At 41.9% G+C, this 24190-nt stretch overlaps 4 protein-coding genes and 3 non-coding genes across 12 annotated transcripts in view; 4 read left to right on the top strand and 3 right to left on the bottom strand.

The window, feature by feature from the left end:
* The window catches only part of LOC122612998 (RING-box protein 2), a 28032-nt gene extending 15077 nt beyond the window's left edge, over positions 1 to 12955 (top strand). Inside the window, exons 1-2 of one of the 2 annotated variants that reach the window (XM_043786950.1) lie at positions 5057 to 5246; positions 12697 to 12955. In XM_043786950.1, the coding sequence (XP_043642885.1) occupies positions 5219 to 5246; positions 12697 to 12878 (210 nt within the window). In that variant the 5' untranslated portion in view covers positions 5057 to 5218 and the 3' untranslated portion in view covers positions 12879 to 12955. Of the gene's footprint in view, positions 1 to 5056; positions 5247 to 12696 lie in introns of those variants that run through there. The other variant, XM_043786949.1, reaches the window with a different exon arrangement.
* Positions 5222 to 5294, top strand: Trnam-cau. The gene has a single exon. It is a non-coding gene; the product is annotated as a tRNA-Met (tRNA).
* Positions 9932 to 11977, bottom strand: LOC122612997. Of its 2 annotated transcripts, none has more exons than XM_043786947.1 (3): positions 11862 to 11977; positions 10480 to 10826; positions 9932 to 10195 (listed from the first exon to the last, which is right to left on the bottom strand). In XM_043786947.1, the coding sequence occupies exons 2-3, from the start codon at positions 10777 to 10779 to the stop codon at positions 10049 to 10051; spliced, it is 447 nt and encodes a 148-aa protein (XP_043642882.1). In that variant the 5' UTR covers positions 10780 to 10826; positions 11862 to 11977; the 3' UTR covers positions 9932 to 10048. The 2 variants fall into 2 exon arrangements, with proteins under 2 accessions (XP_043642882.1, XP_043642883.1); XM_043786948.1 differs by lacking the exon at positions 11862 to 11977 and adding an exon at positions 10869 to 10928 and having other exon boundaries at positions 10480 to 10815.
* Positions 12956 to 13051: 96 nt separating the features above from the next.
* Trnam-cau lies at positions 13052 to 13124 on the bottom strand. Its single transcript has one exon. It is a non-coding gene; the product is annotated as a tRNA-Met (tRNA).
* Positions 13125 to 13332: 208 nt separating this feature from the next.
* Trnar-ucu lies at positions 13333 to 13405 on the top strand. The gene has a single exon. It is a non-coding gene; the product is annotated as a tRNA-Arg (tRNA).
* Positions 13406 to 13445: 40 nt separating this feature from the next.
* LOC122614576 (small integral membrane protein 12-A) lies at positions 13446 to 13930 on the bottom strand. The gene is made up of 2 exons (XM_043789143.1): positions 13702 to 13930; positions 13446 to 13633 (listed from the first exon to the last, which is right to left on the bottom strand). Exons 1-2 carry the CDS (start codon positions 13829 to 13831, stop codon positions 13497 to 13499), a joined length of 267 nt encoding a protein of 88 aa, XP_043645078.1. The 5' UTR covers positions 13832 to 13930; the 3' UTR covers positions 13446 to 13496.
* Positions 13931 to 14181: 251 nt separating this feature from the next.
* On the top strand, positions 14182 to 23966 carry LOC122613827 (F-box/LRR-repeat protein 20). Of its 4 annotated transcripts, XM_043788222.1 has the most exons (11): positions 14182 to 14463; positions 14556 to 14977; positions 19497 to 20391; positions 20813 to 20929; positions 20995 to 21078; positions 21218 to 21312; positions 21372 to 21549; positions 21609 to 21797; positions 21858 to 22151; positions 22212 to 22424; positions 22490 to 23966. In XM_043788222.1, the coding sequence occupies exons 3-11, from the start codon at positions 19729 to 19731 to the stop codon at positions 22595 to 22597; spliced, it is 1941 nt and encodes a 646-aa protein (XP_043644157.1). In that variant the 5' UTR covers positions 14182 to 14463; positions 14556 to 14977; positions 19497 to 19728; the 3' UTR covers positions 22598 to 23966. The 4 variants fall into 4 exon arrangements, with proteins under 4 accessions (XP_043644157.1, XP_043644156.1, XP_043644158.1 ...); XM_043788221.1 differs by having other exon boundaries at positions 14182 to 14977; XM_043788223.1 differs by lacking the exon at positions 19497 to 20391 and having other exon boundaries at positions 14187 to 14977.
* The last annotated feature ends 224 nt before the right edge of the window (positions 23967 to 24190 follow it).

Raw genomic sequence — 24190 nt, 5'->3', positions numbered from 1 at the left:
AACGTTTATATAGCGCACACCGATTTCGTCGCGGAAGAAGAAGAGTTATTCGCTCAAGCTTTTTGTTGTTCCCCAACGGTAAAACAGGCGCTCTCTGCGCCCTCTCTCGCTCATCGCTTGCTTGTATGGGTGCGTTGGAGAGAGTCGGGGCTGAGGTATTTCTGGTGAGAGAGCGTCGAGCGAAGGTCGAAAAGAAGGCATGAATGAATGGGGCTCGTCTATGTGTGTGCCTGTGTGTGTGGGACGCCTCCTAGTCGTAGGTGTCTCCGCAGTAGTTGTTGCTGCTCCTGGCAGCAGTTGGAGGCTGCGAGAGCGGATGACGCGTGTTCTTGAAGAGAGCAGCCGCGAGTCGCGACTCGCGACCCGGTGGCACCATCCAAACCCATTTATTTAGTACTCTTTTGCGCAAAGGGTTTCCTTGGCTTACTACTCCTTTTGATTCATTGTTTTAGATATTCAGTTGCGCATTAATGTGCCAAATTTCATATCAATCAGACAGCTATCAGTGCCACAGTCACGGTGCAAAATTGCAATGATTTTTCGGACAATTTGTAATCCTTAGACTTCAAATTATGTGTATTATTTGTTGTTCAAAATGTAGCAAAACAACACATCATATTTTGTTTTTCCAAGCTGTTTGATTGCTTAACGTGGGTAGTTAAGCTATTAATCACCATTTCTCATAAGTATGAAACTTCTAATCTCTTTAGCCGAAACATAAGGCACAAAGTCATTGGCTTAAAATAAAACGTTGATTGTGGGATTATCAAGATAATCTAATCTTTTATTTCAAGGTTGAAAGCTAACTAAGCGGCTAATTCAAACATCTTATGATTATATTATTAAAGTTAGGATATATCCGCAGTCGGCGTCCTTTCGGCTTGTACGCGGTTTATTGATTTGTTTTGGCCACTGCTTGGTTATAGTTATAGTATGGTTATGTTCAATGACCAATTGCCGTGGCCGGGAAGCTGAGAGTTCCTCCGCTCCGCCAATTGATTTTTATTTACACACATATTTTCAATTGATTGTTATTAAATTGACTTTGAGGCGCGTGCAAATTTCTGGAAGCCTTGGGAAACATTTTGCGTGCGACTCCATGAGTCCGCCAGTCGATGTCGATGTCAATATCAATTCACTCACTTTAGTTTTCGGGGGCCTGACGCAAGTGCAACCAAAACAAACGATGATGGATGTTGTTATGATTTGGGGCTACGAGCATTAGGCAAATAATTAAACGCATCACAAGTGCTTCTCGCGTTTCTGCGGCGCTCTGCACTATTTTTTATTCATTTATTGGTTTATTTATTTGGCTTTCGTTTCAAAAAACAGCAAACGCGCCCCCCCAAAAAGAAAACAACGCGGGGGGCTCGTCTGTCTCTCTATTTCATAACGTGGCATAAACATTGCGCGCAATGAGACGACACAATTTCCAAGTACCAGGCCCGCCAGCCGGTTTCGGTTTATTTGCAGATACAGATACCGATACGACTAGACAGCTACAGATACGGATACCTGTACTCAGCAATGCTGGAACATACGGATGGTCACCAGGGGTCACCCTGACCAAAAGAAATGCCCAGAACTGCATTTCACCAATAGGGTTATCAACTGGAGTTTGAGCACTGATCAAGATCGGATTAACCAGCTTAAACTCATAGAGTGCTCCTCCTGAGGCATTGACAACAAACTTAAACCATTAAACTCATAACTTAATCTCGCTCAGATTGCGAAAGCAATCAGTTTACCCGCCATTACTCACGAACTAGATAATGGCCTGAATCCGATAATTACGAAGCATTTACGATAGCAAAACTACCAATTAATGGGTGTTTATTGGCAGCTTTTATCTCTGAAGATCAGGACCCCCCGCTGCTCTGCGCCTCTGATCGAATATTTTGGACAATTAACGGAAAGTTTTTAGTCACGATTCTACGGAGCACGCGTAAGATACTTCGGCATTTCCATTTCCACCACATCGACCCTCATTTGCCCTCGACTCGAAGTTGCGATCGGTTCGTATCGGATTGTATCTGGTGTTGTTCTTGCTTTATTTTCGATTTTTTTGGCGTGACTCAAGGCTCAGTTGGATGGAGGAAAAGTAATAACAAATAAATAAATAGTTAAAGCTCTCAAATGTTGATGAATGTTGTCGTTTCTCGAACTGTGGGAAGGTCGAAAAAGCGGCACGCAAAAAATGTTTGAATACAAAACTTGATTGACAGGAATGGCGAGAGGGAGAGAAAGATCTCAAGAGAGGGATGGCGAGAGAAAATGAGCTGGCGAAATAGGAATTTAAAGTGGTGTAAAAATTCAAAAGTGCAATGAACCTTCAAATAATTGCACAAATGTGGAGTACTCAGGGTTTGACTTTGGGCACGGCACTGAGCAAAATTTTTGGTAACTTATCAGTTTTAAAAATATTAATTTTTGGAATTTCTCTGCTTTTAATGGAAATAAGTAATGGAAAAGTTATCAGCCCCAAAATGTAATAATCACCATTAATTCCTATCGCATAGAAACCACCAATTTCAGATGATTCACCATAGCATAATGGAGCGTTCGCATTAGCAGGCTTTTCGCATTCAAGGCTTTCAACTTATCTGTGCAAGATAGGTGTATCAGTTCTGTTTTCCCGCACATGACGTAATTAACGGGGAGCTTTCACGTAATTACCGAACTGTACTCGCTTTTCGCAGACCCACTTCCTATTTTGTCTATTTTTAGCAACTGGTGGACGGTGGACCGCCTAAAAAATAAGCGAAAACCACAACCGAAATGGCGAACCCAGCGCAGAAAATGCCAAAAGAGACGAGCCCCCCAGTTGCACATACAGGCTAGAGACAGAGAGAGAGAGTGAGAGACAGAGAGGGATATATGCAATGAAAGAGAGGGAGTTATAGAGTGCGAAAGGGAGGGGTAGAGCAGAGGTATAGCACCTGGTAACAGCATTGAGGAAAGAGAAGTCCGAAGAGAGTGCATCAACCTACTCAGTTTGGGAAGTGGCGCAGGCGCGCGATTCAAAAGCTGATGCAATTGCGCATTTATTGCATCAGACGCTTTCAACGAGGCTCCACTGTAAACATAAAAATAACTCAATCTCTTGTACGTGAACGGAAATTTTCCATGCGCTAATTAAAGAACTTCGACAAAGTCAAATTGAAGCAAATGGCAGAAAATCATTAAAAGCTTATTTATCTAATTGAAGTCACATAAAATTTCGCGAGCGAGAGAGAGTAATCGAAAGAGAGAGAGGCACACGTGATCTCTTTCCGTTCTCTTTTCTGCTTTTTTTGCAGCTAAAATTAGCGCTAAGATATCAAAATATGTAAGCCAAAAAAGAGACCAATAAGTTACGTTAAGCATGTGATTCCGATATTTCTTTTTTATTCGTCACGCGGCCACCCAATAAAAAAGTTGTTGTTTTTGCAAACACAAAGAACCAGAAAATAGATTTCCGATTTTAAGGAATACTAACGATACATTTTATTCGCCTCCCATAGAATAGGTATGAAATGTTCTAGAGTGGATTTGATACTGACCTGCTTTTTTTCTGTGTACACGCGTTTGTGTGTATACAACTGAATATTCGATTGCGTCTGTATGCGTGGTGACGTTGCTGCTTTTGGCAAACCAGACGAGCCTCCAACCAACACTAAGAGCCCCATAGCCACCATAGCCCCCATGGCACACACCCATACACCCATACACACATGGCCAATTAAGCTCCACATGATGACTTTGCTAAACCTTTGAATACTGCAAGCAAACTTTGGCTGGCACTTTGCAGCAGGCCATTTGGCTTGCTGATTAGATCCGATTATGACGAGCGTTACGGTCTGCAGGAATTTTTATAATCTTCCCGATCGCACTTTAAACTCAGTCCAACTCACCAATGCACCTGAGTATCCATCCGATCGATCGCTGCCCCCTAAAGCTCCCACAAAAAAGCTTTGTTCGCCACCTAATCATTAGAATTTGACTTTTGTTTTTCTATTAATACCCGGCTAATTTTCAATGGGAAGTGGCTGCCTAGTACAACAACTAACACGTGTGCAAATACGACCTGCTTCAGTTGTGTACCGGAAAAAATTGCACATCCATAAGAGGGTGTGAAAATGGGTATCTTAAAATCAACTAGAATTTATATTTAGAAAATATATCAGCTGATTTAAATTTGAGTCATAGTAATATTATACATGAAAATAATACAAGTTGTTAATGTGTTCAGTATACATAACAGTGTATTTTCTGGAATGGCTCGTTAAATACGAATTATTTTTCTGTGTGTACTCACAGGTGAGACAGCAAGAGGTACTCAGACATCCAGGTAATTAAGGCAGGCTAAATGGCAAGACCGGTGCCCTTCAGCCAAGGTCAAAGTCGCACCGTCCGACTGTCTAACAGCATTTTTGTCACCAACCGCCAGTGGGCAGTTCAAAAGCTGCGAAGTTGCGTCAGATCGCTAATAGAAAACTTAACTCGACATATGTACACCTTATGTGTACATATCTACATGATATCCACGAGATACATATAGGAATAAACCCACAAACAAAACGGCGATCGGCGGCGTCTGGCTTGACTAGTTAGTCATACAGTTTCAGTCTGCCAGCCAGTATGCAAAGATTAAAATACTTAACCGAGTCTGGTTTTGGCGGCTTTAATTGATGGCGTTTATTTATAAATCATCTCATGAATATGTACATTTTTCAGAGGGTAAAGCAATGTAGGTTCCGTTTGGCGTGGAACTATAGTGGGCTGTAGGGTAGATCAGCTATCGTACGATAGTCTACGGGCACTAAGCAAACTGCTTTTAAGGTGTTAATTAAATAGATGATGCAAAACGGTGTGCAAAAACTTACTAGAAGCTAACTTATTGCCATCTATTAGGTACCGAGCATTCCGAGGCACATCTACTACTCATACTACTCATAGAAGTCAATAATTAAAGCACAAAAATGTCAATGGAACCTTTAATTGTATAAATTAAACAACAATAAGGGCACATTATGTGCTAAGTAATAAATAGAAGCCTTGACCTACGTGCAAAAATGTTCAACGCGTAGTAAACCGTTTCGATATCGTTTGTTTTCAAAACAAATGCAAAATAACAACACTCTGAAATGGCCAACTAATTCTTAACCCATATATTCCACCCTGCTCGAGAACTCGCCACGTGGACGATTTCAAGTTGCACTCCGACGGCGCCAAGAACATGGCCTCGGTGGCGCAGTTGGCAGCGCGTAAGTCTCATAATCTTAAGGTCGTGAGTTCGAGCCTCACCCGGGGCATGTAACTTTTTTGTTCCATTTCTATTGAATGTTTCCTTTTTTATGATCCTTAAATCTAAGTGTTAAACTAAACTGTTATTTTTTTTTACTTTTGTGGTACTAAATACTTATTTTTTTTAGTGTTTATTTTAACAGTTTCAATTCTCTTTAATAGTTGTTAGAATGGTGTTTTCTCTCTTCCTGCTTAAATGTGTAACAGATTTGGTGTTTGGTTTAAATATTATCAGCAAATATCTATCTAGAGTGTGCAGTTTTACCTATTCTAATCAAATATTTTGACATCGTGCAAAGCATTTAGGCATCCCTTCATAAATTGCCAGTGCACTCAGCAAATCCCTCATAAAATTACGCTGGCGTGCGGCCGGGATTATTACGGTTACAAAATGCAGTGCCGTAATTCAAACCGTGCAATTACACGACCATTACGGCTGACATTAGCTTCCTCCAGCTAGCAACGAGATCGGGACAAAGCAAATAGCAGCGGTCCACGGGCGGTGCAATGATCAGGTCGGAGCCACCAGGCACACCCGGGATGATGGGCGACGTCAATATTTGGACTGAACCCACATCCACACCCACACCCACGCCGTCTGAATGTCACGCGGTCGCCAGTGGGTTAAGGCTGTTCCAACCGGAATTTTGCGATAGGTCGGTTAAATATCTAATGAACTCTGCTGCACTTGAACAAAATAATTCAGAAGAGCATAGGCAAAGAAGATTGAAAGTTGTTTAATTGGAAGATTGAAATTTATAAATATATTATAATTTAGAGTAAAGCATTTTAAACAAAACTTAAAATAATATACTTTTAATGGGTTATTCTTCCAACATAAGAAAACGTTTAGAAGACTTTCCCCCCATTTTAGTTCGTAAGTTTGCAAAACCGCATCTAAAGAGGGCTCGATTTCAATGCCTTCTACTGTTGCAAGTTGAATATCCTTTCATATGACACCTTGTTGCAGCTGGTCAAGTGGTATGGCTTATGTAAAGCGTGCCAAAAAGACGAAGCAAGGTCAGCGAGATCCGGTATTGCTACCAGTACATAAGATACTGATAACAACTGAAAACCTCAGAGGGAGGCCGCTGCAACAGATCTTTCAGAAGAGTACGGGCTGCGAGTACCAATTTAAAAGGCAAGTGGAAAATTTCATGGAAAATCACCAGTGCAGTGCAGAGATTTCAAAAAAGTTCCTCTGAAACAAAAAGAAAAATCCAAAATTTTCCATTGAACGGCTGCAACCGATCTCCGATGTGCGCGTGAGTGAGAAAGTGCCTCTGCCTCACAACCGCATACCTCTCTTATTTTCGCCCCTCTGAGTAACCGCTACCCTACACAACCATCGATTCGGTTCTTCGGTGATCGCCATAAATTTCAAGTTTGCACCGCGTTCGCCTCGTTCTCCGATCTCTGCACATGTGATCGGTCATGTACGTACTACGTATGGCAACTGAGTGTATACCATATGTGCGATACATTTCTGTATCTGTATCTGAATGTGCCAGATATTGGCCACTCGTAAGTGGAACAAGCCAGAAATTGCTACGCTGTGTCTTTTCATTTGGTGTCTGTGCAATTCCGCACACTGTAAGGCTTTTCCGTTTCACAATTCCCTATCGAAGTTACCTTGAATATGTTGATCAATTCAAAAAATATCATTATTGAATAGCATTCGATTTTAAGGAAGTCAAGTAACCTGCTAAGTTTCTAAATAAATTATTTGCGAGCAAGTGATTGAGATTAAATCGTAGTAGCTATTTGTTTACCCACTCAAAGATCACTCACTAATTGCCTGATCTTGGAACTGTAAGAACGTATTTACCTTCACCTTTGTGGCATGCTCGGTGAAGGCATTATCCCTTTGCTCCCGCTACCGCCTTGTTAATTTCCTCTAAATGCCTGAATTATTTTACCGACCGCCCGAACACTCTGCATTAATTAACATTTATCTACTAACATTCACACCTTCAATTCGGTCACATGTGCGACTTTCCACGAACCGATATGGCAATGTGATTTGGCAGAAGATATGACTGAAAACACCATCACCCTCACGAAAAAAGTTTCCACGAGCCGAGTGGGGTTTTCCTTTAAAGACGTATGTAGAGTGGGTGCTATGAAAATATCACTACTATATCTTGATTTAATTTCAAATTCTAATCATAATGAGTTTTTTATATTATAGTATAAATTTACTTAATTATTTAAGAAATATATAGGCACACAAGTCAATTCCAAGTGCAATGATCACCATCTTGAGGATAGGGCATTAACGGACTCTTTCGTGAGGATGCACTTAAGAGAGCGTTTCTCGCAGACAGCGAAAGCGAAGAGCGCCAAATGCAAAGAGCGGTGAACGAAGAACGAAGAGCGGGTTTGGGGGCACGTTCGTTGGCTGATTTTCTTTATATTTTTTTTCGAATTTCTTGTTGTTGCTGCTTGTTGTTTGCTGGCTGCTGGGCGACAAGCCCCCGTGCATGACGTCACGTAAGCGAGACCGTTACAACAAATGCGAAACGTGTTGTGCGGGGGGAAGCGAAAGAGAGAGGGACACAGAGCGAGAGTGAGAGAGAAAGAGAGGGGGGAAAGAGATAGCAGCACATGCAACGTGACACGCGAAGCGAAGCACAAATAAATAGTAAAATATTTATTATAATGGCGAGCATGTGACCAATTTGTCGGTGAATCGACTGCAGCGATAAGACGCAGATATTAAGAGCCCGATAAAATAGCCATCGAGGTGCAGAAAACGCGGGTCGCAGGTGCGAAAGTTCTCGATCGCTTGCTATGTTCTTACATATGTATGTATATGCCACCATTTAAGGGCTATTTTTAGGCGCGATCCCAGACAGATTCCAATGCACCCGCCAACCTTGAACTTGCATCACACACAGATATACACGAATGCATGCATACATATGTATGTACCTACAGATGCACTTATATAACGACCAGACATTTTTGCATTTGCATATGGCCGTGCACTCGACTAGATCCAATTCCGATTCTGATTCCGATCCGCTCCGACTCACCTATCTATCTATATAGTACGTTGTATATAGTCGGCGAGCGTCTGGTCAGGTGCGGCAAACTGGAATTCTTAATCAGTCGGCTGTCGACTTGTATCGGCAGACCTGAAATCAAAGCAGTAACGCTTTTGTCAAGTATGTCTGACTGGTTTGCCGGCCATTCCACCGACACCCTCTATTGGAAATGGGGTATATGGGTTACTCGGTCGTATACGTATTCGGAGATGATATGACATGAAAGCACCTACAAAGCAAATAGTTTGTGTTTTGATATGGATTCTTCTTAGGAGCATTATTCGTTAAAACAATTTTCAAACACTATACACTTGTTATAATAATAACAATAGACATCTAAAGGAAACAAAGAGTTTGGAAGGCCATTTCAATTCCACCATCTATAGAAGGAAAGATATGTAAATAACCATTAGGCGGTGTTAAAATGGTTAAAGTAAATTATGTTGTTGTTAAAGATTTCTCCTTTTAGGACGTGTTCTGAAAATAAGAAGCATACTTTTAGGATCTTTTTGAAGACATTTCAAACTACTTTTAATCAATTTCAGTGACAATTTCGAAACAAGGAGTTAAGAACTTAAGCAATGTACAGACTCCTGTGGCATTAGTTCTCTATAAAAAATATATTTATGCCTGGAAAGCAATTTACTTGAAACCCAAGTTGTAACAGACTTACCATTTTTAAATTAAAAAAAATATATTTGGAATATTGGAATATAATAGAGTTTCTTACAGTAAAATATATTCAAATCAAATGGTATCCAGGGAAACTACACACCTCCAACTGCCATTTTCTGTTGCAACTCTGAGCTGCTGTTACGTGGCTGGTCAAACATCGTTAAGCGCCCCAAGATCACTCGATCGACTGGGGAGCTCTCTTGGGTAGCCAGACGCCCAGCTTACCGCTTCCAGCTTCCGGCTGGCCAGGTCAGGTGAGCTGGGCTCGGATCGGCTCAGATCGGCTGAGGTGGGCACGTCGTTGTCACGTTTCGTTTGTCTGCGATTTGTCGAGGGGCAGCAATATATGTACATATTGTGCAATTAAGTCGGCGGGGGCTCATTGTCGCTTAGGCTAATGCATATGCATGGGCCATAAAACGAAGTCAAATACCGATCCGCGCGACTTGATTTCCAGATACGCAGATGCCCGGCCACGCCCCTCCCTTGGGCGGCCCTGCCAAACGATCTTGAACTAAACAATTGAACTCGAGGAATACTAGATACATGGCTACATAGTTTACACTTTCGGAGGGGGAGAACTTCGCAGATTTGCAATGACGCAGTTGGCGTGGTGCGCATATTTGTCCACCAACTGTACCGTGGGTATTCCATGTCGTTGTGACCAAAATCAATCAATTTGCGTTCTGGTATCGATTTAAGTGAAAACCGCCTCGGGTCGGTGAATTGATTGATTATGTGCGAGCTGGGAGGAAAATCGAGATTTCATTTCTGCGCCTGGTACACTTTATTTCTGCCACTGTGCCTAGGCCGAGCCCTCTAAAAAATTTTCCACTGCTCGTAATTGTTTATTGACTTGATTGACTTTAACTTGCCACACAGACTTTTATTACGGCAAGGAAATCGAATCGATCGTTAGTGTATGCAAATTAATCGTAGCACAGCCGTTCTATTGACTGTATTCCGAGCTCCTAACTTACGCAATCTGGGGCGCCAAAAAAACAAAACGAAGATCAGGTTTGTGACGAACGCGGGCGTCACTCGCTTTTCTCGAAAAACACCTGTGTCAATGTACGAGCGACTCCGTAGGCGTAAAAGGTGAAATCCAGGCGGTAGGTTCCCGCGGGCACTGGCATGCTGATCTGTGTGAAATCCAGGGCGAACTTCTCAACCGTCATGTGGTTCTGGAAAAATATGGAGTGATACGGGGCACGGGTCAAAGGGAAGCCGCTTTTATTCACAAACAATTGATTAACCTCAGACACTCAAAAAACTCCGTTCTGCAATGAAAGCCACTAAAAGCAGAACCTAAACATCAACCTGTTATCGAAATACCACTGACATTTTAGACTGAACTTAGTGAACACTACGTTAATATAATTAAAAAGTTTGCTAAAAGCGTCACAATCATATAGATTACCAAGCAGAAACAGTGTTTGAGATCATGAAAAATTCAGTATACACTTACCTCCTTCCAAGGACACGTCTGATTGAAGTTACTCTGCTTCCGAATAGCATCAAAGATGAAGCGTTCGAAGGACAGGTCGTAGTTCCTGCTGGCCATAAGCTTGCAGAAGTCAAAGAGTACGTTGTACATGAAGGGTCGATAGCCATCCCGCCTTTGGAAGCACTGCAATCTGGTGGTCAGGTTCCGGATGGGGATCTGCAACAGGCTCACCTTCAGGGAGAGCTCCACCTGATTCCTGCGCACCACCTTCAGGCGACAGTATTCGTATTTGGTGAAGCCACGGGATGTGGGCAAGTCCATGCACTTGACGTTGGTGAACTTCAGGAGGCGAGTGCCCTACAGGATTACTTGAATATAGTTTAGAAAAATAATCAAGAAAATCATCAAACCATTGAATCCTGCAGCAAAACAGACAGAAACAGAACATAAATCGGCACATTCGACGGCATTTTGAGTGAGTGAAACAATGGCACAGGTCAATCAAAAATGCTCGAATTTACAAATCAATAAACGACGATAAGCCCGAAAATTGGATAGAATAATAATTATTTCCAGATTCGTAAGCAATTAAAATATCGTTTGCCAGATACAACGCCATTTCTGGCACCTGCAGTTCAAATCCCACTAGTTCAAAGACCCGGGAAAAGGGCAGTCAGGCATTTTTGTGGCCAGAACGTACTTAAGCCCCCGATTAGAGCCATAGTTGGTGACCCATGGCTATTGACTTCTACTTCAATTACACAAAATCATTAAATTCTTGGAAGTATGTTAACAATTTCCTGTTCTGGTGATCGTTTTTCGCTTACCCAAAAGTGCTAAATCCAGGGGAAATTGTGAGGCGATTTTCACACCAAAAAAAAAACATTATTCCTTGACTCATGCGGGGTGTACAATTCGCTTGTTCTTTTTTTTCTTCGCTGGTTATACTGTTTTTTCCTAGTTTTTTTTTCCCCCATATTTCTACGGGTCAGCGAAATTCTGCGGTGCAACGCCAGCCAAAGCGGCGTATACGTGATGCCTCACAAGCCGTCCGGTGACGACGCATTTACCTTACCTGCTTGTTCTGTTGATTGTCGTTTTCGAAGGTGTATTGTAAATTTCTGCCGACGCGATCGTATTTCGAAATGTCAACACCAACACCTGCAGTAGGTAATTCAAGCGACTCAGGTGATGCCAGCTACACGGCAAGAAAATAGGTCATGTTGGGCTGCTTGATAGACTTATATACCGTATAAATATCTCGAAGCTTTAGAGCTCTACAAATTTCAATTATTTTAAAAACCATTTTTTATTACATCTAAAGTAGCATAAGATTCTTGCGCTAAACAATTTTCAAAATCAAAAGAATTTAGAAAACTTTTACATTTTCCCGCAGTACTTACACTGATTAAACCATTTTGCATGGACTTGTCGAATTTCGGCGGTGATTCTGAGAAAATTTTTTTGCCGCCAGTGAAAACCGACGCGTTCCCAATTCGGGCCGCCCAGTACAGTGACCTCTCCCACGAACAACAACCCAAATAACTGAAACGAAATGCGGGGAATGGCTCGCTAATTTGTGATTTACTTTGCACTTATTTTTTATGTGCATGAATGTTGAATGAACGTTTTCGCCGATTTTGGTGTGAATATTTTCTGAATGAAGGCATTTCCGCCGGCCAAGAGCATTCATATCGAATATCGAATAACTGCAATCGGAGGACATTGTCAATAGCTTTTGGCCATAATCAATTCACGGGAAATCGCGCTGTTGTCAAAGATTCATTTGCGTCACGGAATCAGGGATTTGAAACGGTTGCATTTTAAGCTAATTGTGGCTCAAAGTCGCCAGTGACGCGTTTTGCGAAGAGCACTTGCGGATCACTTATAGCACTTTTCTACAGTTCTATTTTTAAAGTGTCTTACGAGTCACTTGACCTTTTCACCCCGTCCGGTTGATTCAATTAAGTCGATTTCTCTAATACTACCTACGCAGGGTGTAAATATGAATGTCCACCTGGTGATTCACCAATCAACTCAAAAAGTTTAAGACACAAAATATGCATAATTCTATTAAAGATGATGTCCTATGTCATAAATTTAAATATGACCAACAAATGAAAATATAAGAAGTATATATCTCTTTAGTATTATTAGTAAGAGGATAACTCTATTTTATTACCCTTTGAATAATTGAAATTCCTCATCTAAACTGATCATATTTTTAATTTTATTCAGATTCCTGCCTTCGCTGCCAGGCGGACAACAAGCGGGATGTGATGGGTCGCCAGGACTGCGTGGTGGTTTGGGGCGAGTGCAACCACTCCTTCCACCACTGCTGCATGTCGCTGTGGGTCAAGCAGAACAACCGATGCCCGTTGTGCCAGCAGGAGTGGTCCATCCAGCGCATGGGAAAATAGATATCTCCACCTGATATTACTATATGCTGTATCTTAAAACAATTAACAATAAAAATAATAAGAAAAAAATATAAAAATACAGAATTGAAGTCACAAAGCAGTGTATCTAGAATGAAATTAAGAACAAAATAATCCTTTTTCAAAAAAGGAAAAAAAAAACAAAAAAGTTTACATGCCCCGGGTGAGGCTCGAACTCACGACCTTAAGATTATGAGACTTACGCGCTGCCAACTGCGCCACCGAGGCTATGTTAGAAGACCGGCTAGCGAGAACTTCAACCCCCAAATGTTCTACATCGAGAACAAGAATTGTTCTTAACGCTTAAACAGAGCATCGATGGATTACTTTAAGTACTTTCTGAATAATAAAAGATGAGTAAAAGCTGTTCTATCCGTTTTGCAACTGCAAAACTCCCCCTAGCTTCTATGGGTCATTGGAAAGCCGTCCACCACCTGTCCCTTTGGCGCAGAGGATAGCGCGTTGGACTTCTAATCCAAAGGTCGCGGGTTCGATCCCCGCAAGGGATGAAACGATTAGTTCGAGTAAATTTTTTGGCGTATCTTTTTTTTTTTTAATGATAACAACTTTCTAATTTTGATAACAAATCATGGTATGTCACTAGGCCTTGGGCTGCAGCGACGGGGAAAGGTTGCGTTCGAGTACTGGACTACTAAGTCGTAATTTCTCCACATTAGCGGCATCTGTATTCAAACTTTCTTCTGTCAGTCGTTTAGCGCGTAACTCTTGTATGGATGCTGTTGGAGATTTGAGATATATAAGTTTATTTAGCTACAAAATTCCAATTCGCAATTCAAAAACTCACGACTGTATGGAGTGTATTTGTCAGATATCCAACTCTCGATATTATAGCCAATAAAACCCACAACGCCGGCTATTGGTAACGTGATGTAAACGGCGTTGCGCCTTACTAGAGCCATTACAATTGGCCACATCTCGATTTAAATCCTTGTTTTCGGTAAATTCCAAGCAATAGAGCAGAAAAACACGAAATAAGCGGCGTGCAGAATTATAAAATCAGGTGAACAGCTGATAGAGCTGCCAGACTGGTGAAAATATGTGGCGAACCAGTTCACTACAGTTCCTATTTAAATTTTAGTTCCTTCGGGAATGTACATAATCATTTGCCGAACTTATTTTAAAACGAAATAGGAATGTTTTTAAAATACTTCTTCTAACATTTTAAACTGCTTTGTAACGAAACAGTTTAAAAAGAATATTGCAGTCACACTAACGGCTGATTGCGCTGACATCTGCGTAATATTTTGCTTGCGTCGAACGGTCACACACAATATTTTTTGTGTTTTTGTTCTCTCTCCTTTCGTCGGTAGTGCAATATTGCAATACAAATTACATAAAAACGGGAAAAAAGCAGGCAAAACTAGAAGATCGCGGTGAACGGGCAAGCGAATACTTGCACAAACGGAACGGCGAAAAAGATGCAAGAACGGGAAAAACGTATTTACGCATTACGCAGCGAGTCGTTGATTTGCCGTTGTTTTTTGTTTTTATAATGCCAATATCGGGGTAGCTGCACCAAATGCAGTTTACTGAGGTCTCTTGTGATGTAGGCAAAACATAATCATAATAACTACAAACATCAATAACAGAAAACACCGAAATCATTACTCTCTTCGCAACAACAACAACAACTGGCAGAACCACTACAACAACAGCAACAACTGCGTCGATTGAGTGCAATCAACAATTACAACGCAATCAGAACAAAGAACTACCAGCAGCAGCAGCAAAAACAACAACAAACAAACAAACGGTGGACAGTGCGGAAAACGAGAAGGAGGAAGAGGAAGAAGAACAACAATAGCAGAAGACGACGCATAATTTCCTCTCGCTCACACGCACACTCGCACACTTGCACTCACAAGTTCGCTTGCACAAGGAGAGCGCAACAACAAAGAAGATCGAAGAGCGTGGGAGAGTAAGAACCGAGGAGCGAGCGAAAGGGAAAGGAAACGGATAAAGAGTGGGGGAGCAGCTGCATTTCTGGATTTGGATCTGGATCTCTGGATATATCCACACGTAAAATGACCAATTCGGGACGAAATCATCATCGATTCGACGTAAGTAATCCAGCAGGTTTACGATCCGATCGTAAAAACTCGCAGTTATATTGTTTTTGGCGTATTTTCCGCTGTGATCCTAAGATATCTACAGATTTTTCTATATTTAAACCATATTTATATTTGTGTATATTTGGGATACATCTAATATTGTATTCTAAACATCCCAATCTTAACTTTGTTATGGCTAATAAAGTAATTGGAAATATAACGTTTATTTCAGTGCTCGCTTAATTTCTAATTGCTTTTTTTTAGTACATTTTCAATATATTATATTGTTTGTTGAATATTTTAATATCGTATTGTTAAAACAAATAAGCGACTTCGTATCTTCAGGTTTGCTTCTTCCTTCTTGTTGGTTCCTTTGTGACGTTTAAACAACAACTTCTGAAGGGGGTTTTTGACCTCCCCCATTTCACATTTCATTTCCTTGTTTAGTTTTAATTCTTCTACGTCGAAAAACAGACTTTCAAGTGGACGATAAGAAATCAGCAAAAAGCAATAAAATCTGATTCTTCCTCCATATTTCATGAATAGGTATTTGCTGAATTAGTTCTTGAGAAATGAGTTAGTTAGTTTTTTAAAGAATATAGCTTCTTATGCAATTTATGTGAGGGGTTTTTTGTATTTAAATATCCAAATTACTTAATATCACAGCGAAAGTGAGTTTAAAGCTTTTCATATTCCACTAAAACCGGATCTTATAGATATTTATCATTTAAATGCAAGCGAGGAAGTGCAGGAATATTATTTGGCTTTGTTGGTTGGCCAGGGGGTTTCCTTCCCTGATTTTCCGAGCTCAAGGCGCGCTGTTGCTGCTTCGTTTGTTTGCCCGTCCAGACAGTTAGTCAGTCACTTCAGTTTCCGCGGCTGCCGCGGACCCACCAATAAAATAGACTGCATCTCGTTTATTTTTATGGCAAGGCGGGTTCTTTGTCCTTCGTTTGAAGTCAGGAATAAGGAATATGGAGAGGAAGAACACAGGAGTCATCGCCTTTGTCGGAGCGTCAGGGAGTTTGCCCAGCCTTTAAAAGTGTAAGTGGCTAATGTCTCACCCTCCCTCGAAAGTTATACGTATATGTATGTTTTTCTTGCGACAAAAGTGCAATAAACTCGCTGACAACAGACCCCCCAGTATTAGTCCCCCCAAAACCCCCCACAGCCAGCCACCAAACTCGAGTAATGACCAGTGGCGAAGTGAGGACTTCTGACAAATTGGAAATTCTTCGCCAAGTGCAGTACAAAGTAAACAGCAAACAGAAAAAAAAAGCTCATGAGCGGAATTTACCAATTTGTTGGACACTGAAAGATATAGTTTGCTGATACCCCAGGTTTAAAGTAAACTTATCAACGTTGTAGTCGTAATTTCGAGGTACATTTTAAATATTTCCATCACAAATTTCTTTCTGTGGACAAATCTTAATTGCTGGGAAAGAAGAGAGCGAAAATGGAAACGAAGACTCATTTTAATTGCGTTCTCCTATGCTTTAATCGTAGCGAATTGCTTATTTATTTTGGGGCTTACTGACTGTCCATTCTTGGTATTCGGCATTAAGTACTTTACTTATCTAGAACCGAACCCCAAAAGCCAATAACAAACGAAAGTAAACAGATTGCCCGATAAACAGCTGACGAGCATTACCACAAAGTCTGGCAGCATTGCAACCCTTGCAGAAAATCGCGGAGAATGGGGAGGAATCCAAGGAAATGAGAGACAGTCTCGTGGGATTTATAGTTTCGATTGGGAATGCCAATACCCTATAAACAGACGGATACCATTTGGTTCCTTGCCCAGTATCTTTCATAAAATTAGAAGATTTTTTGGTTTCCAGAAATTAATTTCTATTTGTTTCCTTTATGATAAATAAATAGTTTATAATTATAGTTTATATCAACAGTAAATAAAACACATTATAATAAAAACATATCTTCAACAATATATTTAAATTTGATTTCATTAACAAATTTAAATTGTATGATAGTTTTGTGTCTTGTTGTTATTTGAAAAATTATTATTTTGCCAAATTATTGGTAATAAAACGGCATTTAAAGTAATAAAACTGTTCTGCAAATTGTTCCAGTACAGCAAGTTGTTTGGTCCTTTGTTTAGTTTCCAAATGAAAAACGTAGGGTTCGTTTTTCGATTGACCCTGCCTTAAGGTTCAAGTAGTTGGCAAGGGCATCTAAAGTTCTTTGCTTTAGCCTGCCCACTTGCACTCTCTCTTTCGCCCGAAGACTCGCTCTCATTGAGATATTTTAGCTGGCTTTTTTGTTGACGGCCTTTGTGTGGGTGCATTGCCCCGCCCCCTCGTTGCACTATCCCGAGAGAAACAAAGAGAGTGAGAGCGGGAGAGAGTGCGGTGGGACAGCTGTTTCTGGAGCTTCGGTCGCGATGCGTTCTCGATTCTCCACTCAGTTCTCATTCGGCGCTCTGTTGTCATCGATGTTGTCTCGCGAAAAGTGCAGCTCTCGTTCGCTTTTCGTGTCTCGCGTTTCTGCATTTACACGGTTTTTCCTCGCAGCTGAGGAAAAATCGAAAGAAAATCTATTTCACGCAAGCCCAGCTGAAAATATAAACAAATGGTAGGGCGAATTGTGTGCAAAATTTGCTGGCGAAGTTACTGAAAGTGTGTTTTGTGATGTGCACATTGCTTTTCCAGTTGTTTTGGGCTTTTCCGCCTGGGTTTTCCCCCCTCAGCGTGTCATCAGCTGTTCTTTGGTGTTTTGTGTGTATATTGTTTGCCAGCTTTAGAGTTTCCATTCAACCGTTTTTAAAGACCGCCTTGTGTTGCAAATGCCTTCTTGAGCTTACCCCTTATGAATTCTATATTTATCGACAAAAAGACATATTGAGTGCAACCCGATTTGGATGCTGACCCAGTTTTCGCTATGCGCTGACCTTGCCTACGTGCATGTAATACATACATACATATGTATGTATGATATAGGTTGTACACTATGTACCGCGAATATATAGAACGGAAGCACGCTTGTCTGTCAGTGCTATCAACTCTCAACTTTTTGTGGGCCAGCTGACCCGGCCATGGCTTATATAAAATGCAGCCCAGATTTGTTGTCATGTGGGCTCCCCATATACATAACAAACGACACAGACACGAACAAATATTATAGATGCATTATTCCTCTTTTTGTGTGTTTTGTTTGCTCGAGGTCACTTGGAAAGTAAATGCCCGACTGGGAATTTTTAATTTGTTTACTTTTTTCCACACGCACCTACCGCCCACTTTTCCACCCCGTTTTGCGTTCTTCTTTTTTCCCGTCAGCTGTTTCGGCTTGGTTACGTATACGCCATGTGTTGCATGATCAAATAAATAATAAACTATGCAAAACGCAGCAATCAAGCGGAATGCCTTGCACTTGTCGCTGCCATCACTTAAAGCGAATTGAGTTGAAACTATTTGGGGTCTCAGCTGCACTTGAATTTGCATAAGTACGTGCAAAAGATATAGCGCCTCGGAACCGATACAAAACTGTGCTTGAAACCACATCAGGGGAAAGCACATTTTAGAGTACTTCTGCCCCATGACCTTGGTCAATAAGAAATATAATTTCATACAAAACATACCTCACATGTATCGAAGTTTAATAAACAACAGCAATGTAAATTTGAGATACAATACTTCGCCCTGATTGAATTCAGGGCAATTTAAGTGTTTTTGCCACAAATTGATGGTAGTTTGTCATCCTTTAATGGTCTAATTGAATGTAAGCATATGAATATTCCTATGTATTTATTTCAACTCCTAGTCTGGTCAAAGACGTGTTGCAATCAATAATTTATTGGACCTTCAATCGCTTTATTTGAATCTCATACATATGAATGCCTTTTGCAATTGTGGAAACAGCAATTTTATAACTGACTTGTATTGTGTTCATAGCGCATCTGTAATTGTTGTTCCATTTACAGTACTTCTGACAATGAAAGGAATTTGTATTGTTAACTTAAGTAGGTGTATACTCTAAAGATACTCGTAATCGACCTGTTTATACTTCTTGATATACAATAACTATTTTGCTTTTAAGCAACTTTGGAGACTTAGTTTTGAATTGAAAGTGGTTTCAGCTACATATTATCAAATGGAACGAAACGGTTTAAATGTTTAATATACCTCCCCAGTTTATTAGTTACTTCTTTCGGTTATCAGTTGAATTCAGTGTAGTTGTCATTATTATTTATACCCACACTTATTTCTTGTTCGCGCTTCGCTCAAATTCGTCACACGTTCGATCGATTGCCTTTTTTAAATTGCCTTTGATGACTTTTCATTTAAGTTGAATGCCACCGAGTGGCGGTGGGTGTGGGGGTGGGTTTGGGTGTGGGGATCCGACTCCCCAAACCGCTTAAAGTTGGGTGCGCATTTCAATTAAAGCACGACCGCAACCTTGATGTTTGAAACTCTGTTCTGTGTCCAGAGCCTCGTAATAAATTCCACTGTTGTTCTATTTTTCACGTGCAAAACGACGCCGTTTTGGTTTTATTTTCGGACCAATCAACCAGTTCCTGTTGCAGTAAGTGATTTAAAAATAATAAAACTCAAAAATAAGCAGAAGAGCGCCTGCGAGAAGCCGAAAAGCAGAAAAGCTCAAAAGCCGGGAGCAACGTATTGAAGACGCAATTTGTGAATAATTTAATCGAGCGTTCACACGGCGCCAGCTGTGAAAATAAAGAGAGAGTGCCGAAGAGTTAATTGAATCGGCAGAGGCGCAGCGCACGCAGATAAGAACCGGGTATGTTTGCCAGCTCCGCCGAGACGGGCGTCATGGAGGTCGGCGGCACCAGTGCCACCAGCACCAGCAACGGCAGCAGCAGCAGCAACAACAGCAACAATGTCGGCAGCGGCAGCAACAGTGGCGGCGCCGGCGGCAGCATCGAGCTGCTGTGCCCGCCCAGCGGCAGCAGCAGCATCAGCGGGAGCGCCAGTTTCAGCAGCAACAGCGGTGCCAGCGGCAGCAGCAGCCAGACGCACAGTACGGCCGTCAGCAGTGCCACAGATCGCAGCAACAACAACGGCAACGGCAACAGCAATCACAATCCGAGCTTACAACTGAATGGTAATGGTGGCAGCAACACGAGGCAACACAGCAGCAGCAGCGGCAGCAACAGCAGCAGCAACATAAGCCCTCCCCCCAGCAGCAGCAGCATTAGCAGCCACAACAATAACCACAGCAGCAACCTCATCAGCGGCTTCTGCAGCACCATTTGGCGTTCGGCCACATTTGGCAGTGCCACGCCCGTGATTAACCCATTACCAGCGGTACTCATTAACCCCAAGAGCATGGAGAGCAGCAGCGACAGTTGCTCGTTGAGCTCCTCGACCACGCCGGAGGTTTGCCTGGCTGACCAGCAAAGGAATATGGCCGGCAGCGCTCAAGATCAGACAGAGGATCAGTCCGTAAGAAAAACCAATTCTGAAAAACAGATGATCACAACCAGATCAAGCCAAACAAACACCTATCGTTACCACCTTCGAAGACATTTCTCCCACCTCAGCGGTCGTACAACATCATCTGATCCAGCATTTTGTACATATTGCTCAAGAAACCCACTCAGAATCGTTCCGTCTCTCTCTTTTCCCCTCTATATCTATCTTGCCCCACGATTCCTCCATTAATTAATTTGTTTTTTTGCTGCGGAACTCAATTCAGTTTATTGGTTTTCATGGATGTTATAATTTTGGGACCACTCGAGGAATCAGTCAGTTGATTTTGTTTAGCCATCACATCTCCGATTGCGAACTTCACAGCCATGGAAATCTACATTTGAATGCCCGCTTGAGATTCCATCACTCATCCGCCATGTTGTGTCCGTTTCAGCAAACATTCCTAGGCGCCACCGAACTGGACGATGAGTTAATCAAACAACTGCCAAAGGAGGTACTGCTGCGCGTCTTCTCCTACCTGGATGTTGTCTCACTATGCCGCTGTGCACAGGTAAATGAACTAGGACAAGTTTGGGCGTTCCGTTTTCCGCCACTAATGAATTTTTCATGCCACAGGTATGCAAATATTGGAACGTGCTGGCCCTCGACGGTTCCAGCTGGCAGAAAATCAATCTTTTCGACTTTCAACGTGATATCGAGGTGAGCCTGGGGCAACTAATGCTTAGCGGAAGCCATGTGCAGCTTCCAGAATTTTAATTCAATGCATGGGAATAATATTGATTAGTAGGACATCCCCTATTTTATACATTCATTAATAATACACTTTTAATACAAACAGGGTCCAGTGATTGAGAACATATCGCAGCGATGTCGCGGTTTTCTCAAGTCACTGTCGCTGCGTGGCTGCCAATCGGTGGGAGATCAGTCCGTAAGGTAAGTATCTGGTTAAGCCACTCTTGAAAGCTCACTAACAAGTAAACTGTGTATTTCAGAACTCTAGCGAACCACTGCCACAATATCGAGCACCTAGATCTGTCGGATTGCAAGAAGATAACCGACATATCCACACAGTCCATCAGCAGGTACTGCTCCAAGCTAACGGCCATTAATTTGCACTCGTGCTCCAACATAACAGACAACAGCTTGAAGTATTTATCCGATGGCTGTCCAGTAGGTTTACTTGAATAACCCATACGAAATAAGCATACTTTATCGGGTTGTTCCCGCAGAACCTCATGGAGATCAACGTGTCCTGGTGCCACCTGATCTCCGAGAACGGCGTGGAGGCGCTGGCTCGTGGCTGCGTCAAGCTGCGCAAATTCAGCAGTAAAGGTTGTAAACAAATAAACGACAATGCCATAATGTGCCTGGCCAAATACTGTCCCGATTTAATGGTGCTAAATCTACACAGCTGCGAGGTACGTGCATACTATCTACTTAAATGACAATAAGGTTTTACAATCCTTTGCCTTTCGCAGACCATAACCGACTCATCGATTCGCCAACTGGCCGCCAATTGCCACAAGCTGCAGAAGTTGTGCGTGTCCAAGTGCGCGGACCTCACCGATCTCACTCTGTTGTCCCTCTCGCAGCACAATCAGCTACTGAACACCCTGGAGGTGTCGGGGTGTCGCAACTTCACGGACATCGGCTTCCAGGCGCTGGGGCGAAACTGCAAGTATCTGGAGCGGATGGACTTGGAGGAGTGCAGTCAGATCACAGACCTAACGTTGGCTCATCTTGCCACTGGCTGTCCCAGCTTAGAGAAATTGGTAGACCTAAGCACCCTGTGATATATGAACACTAACTAACCTCGTGGCTTTTTATAATAGACCCTTTCGCATTGTGAGCTGATTACGGACGATGGTATTCGACACCTCACCACTGGCAGCTGTGCTGCGGAAATTCTGTCCGTGCTGGAGCTAGACAACTGCCCCCTGATAACCGATCGAACGCTAGAGCATTTGGTGTCCTGCCACAATCTGCAGCGCATCGAGTTATTCGACTGTCAGCTTATCACCCGCACCGCCATACGCAAGCTGAAGGTAAGATAATGCAATTCATTTTATCGATTGGGATCGATTGAGATATAATATGTATGCCCTCGCAGAACCATCTACCAAATATCAAGGTGCACGCCTACTTTGCCCCCGGAACGCCGCCGGCTGTGACCAGCGGCCACCGACCACGCTATTGCCGCTGCTGTGAGATTCTCTGAGATACGGCCATCGGCTTCGCCAGAAAGATAATGCGAAAGACAGCCACGGACTGATGCTGGCCCGTGTGCATCGTCATGTTCGCCATGGTGTTCAGCCTGACCCTCGTCTCGATGATCTGCATGTACTTGCTAGGCCTGCTCGACGCGGCGATGACCACATAGCCACCAGATTCAAATTGAGATCCGACACAGCAGAAGCAGCATCAGTAGCAGCAGCAGCAGCGGCTTGATCGAAACCGAAACCTAACCCTAGTTTTAATTTAAAGCGAGTTTCAAAAACTCGCAGAAACCAGCATCAAATTGTGATTATTTTATTTAATATGCTACGTTAACTAGACCCCCACTTGTGTAAACTGTATTAGCCCCCACACTCTATGTTTGTTATTAACTGCAGCCCGATGAATTGCTAGCTTATATAGACCTGTATATATACATATATGTAGTCGATCCACGGCAGTTTCAGATGGTTCCGCTGAATGTTCTGTGTCTAGCCTAAAAACTGCAATTATGTGCGTTTAGTTTTAACTCTCATACACGCATGCCTGTATTAAATGTTTGCTAAATTATGACTAAATTAAAAATCCATCTGAGGCATGCTTCGGATTTTATCTCTCACTGGTCCCAAAAACGAAAGAAAAAAGAAAATACTGGAGTTTTCCAAATTCCGAAACATGTCGATAGAACCACAAAGCGTTCAAAACACTTACTATCCGAGATACTATTAATTTCACTTTTAGTCCACTCAAGTCTAGTGCCAGCTAAACTGTTCAGCAATTAGCATTATCTATGTATAGCCATGTATATTACACAACGAACAAACGACTCACACTGGATCATATTCCCCGAAACACTAAGCAGTACCCACATCAATAATCCAATAAATCTATATACACCTTTTGGGTTCACACAGATATTTATACAGACTATTTTGTAACGTATTATCTAATGAAAAATGTATAGAAGGGCCACGAAAGTTATCGTTGAGCGATAAGCTCACAGTCGGTCCAACACCACTAAGTAGATAATATAGGGTTTTCACCACTGAATGGTTTCCCCTGTCCAGAAGAACTATATCCAATCCTCGAGAGATCGAAGCGAACCCAAGTTGTGAGCTGGGGAATTGAATAAACAATGTCGTGACGAACGCCCCTAACCCATTACTCCCACAGCAACCCAATCCCTCGACACACACAGATAAGCACAATAAAACGCAAAACGATACCAGATGAGATATTTTCCTGATTCTTTTTATTCTGTCTTAATGTTAAGCTAAGCAAATGGTGTCATACAAACATATACCTACCATATATTTTCCTAGAAAGAAAAACCAAAAAGAACTCAAAATCATATTTACACAAGAACAAGAAAATTGCAAAAAGATAAAACAAGAGTTGTAAGTTGCGTATTTTAACGGATCTTTCTGTCTGTCTCTTGTAGTGCGTTTCAACTTTGTGTTAAAACTGTTTAACAAGAAAAGAACTAAAGAATCACAACTGATATGTATTAATTAGACTTAGAGTTGAACAAAGAACACGAAAAAAAAAAAATAAATATATATATTTGGAAAATTGCCGTTAAGCGCAATCGAGTTCC

The sequence above is a fragment of the Drosophila teissieri genome, chromosome 2R (assembly GCF_016746235.2).
Source record: "Drosophila teissieri strain GT53w chromosome 2R, Prin_Dtei_1.1, whole genome shotgun sequence".
In the NCBI taxonomy this organism is placed as follows: domain Eukaryota; kingdom Metazoa; phylum Arthropoda; class Insecta; order Diptera; family Drosophilidae; genus Drosophila; species Drosophila teissieri.
The sequence above is the reverse complement of the archived record's forward strand: the minus strand, read 5'-3'. Positions and strand labels throughout refer to the sequence as shown.

Bases quoted from the DNA above. Each gene is read 5' to 3' on its own strand.
- LOC122612997 (XM_043786948.1), bottom strand. From the start codon at position 10,928: ATGCCGTCGAATGTGCCGATTTATGTTCTGTTTCTGTCTGTTTTGCTG. The intron at 10,816-10,868 runs GTTTGATGATTT...GTAATCCTGTAG, and splicing joins TTTTGCTGCAGGATTCAATG to GGCACTCGCCTCCTGAAGTT. The intron at 10,196-10,479 runs GTAAGTGTATAC...ATATTTTTCCAG, and splicing joins AGACGTGTCCTTGGAAGGAG to AACCACATGACGGTTGAGAA.
- LOC122613827 (XM_043788222.1), top strand. From the start codon at position 19,729: ATGTTTGCCAGCTCCGCCGAGACGGGCGTCATGGAGGTCGGCGGCACC. The intron at 20,392-20,812 runs GTAAGAAAAACC...TGTCCGTTTCAG, and splicing joins ATCAGACAGAGGATCAGTCC to CAAACATTCCTAGGCGCCAC. The intron at 21,798-21,857 runs GTACGTGCATAC...TGCCTTTCGCAG, and splicing joins TAAATCTACACAGCTGCGAG to ACCATAACCGACTCATCGAT.
- LOC122614576 (XM_043789143.1), bottom strand. From the start codon at position 13,831: ATGTGGCCAATTGTAATGGCTCTAGTAAGGCGCAACGCCGTTTACATC. The intron at 13,634-13,701 runs GTGAGTTTTTGA...AATCTCCAACAG, and splicing joins CAAATACACTCCATACAGTC to CATCCATACAAGAGTTACGC.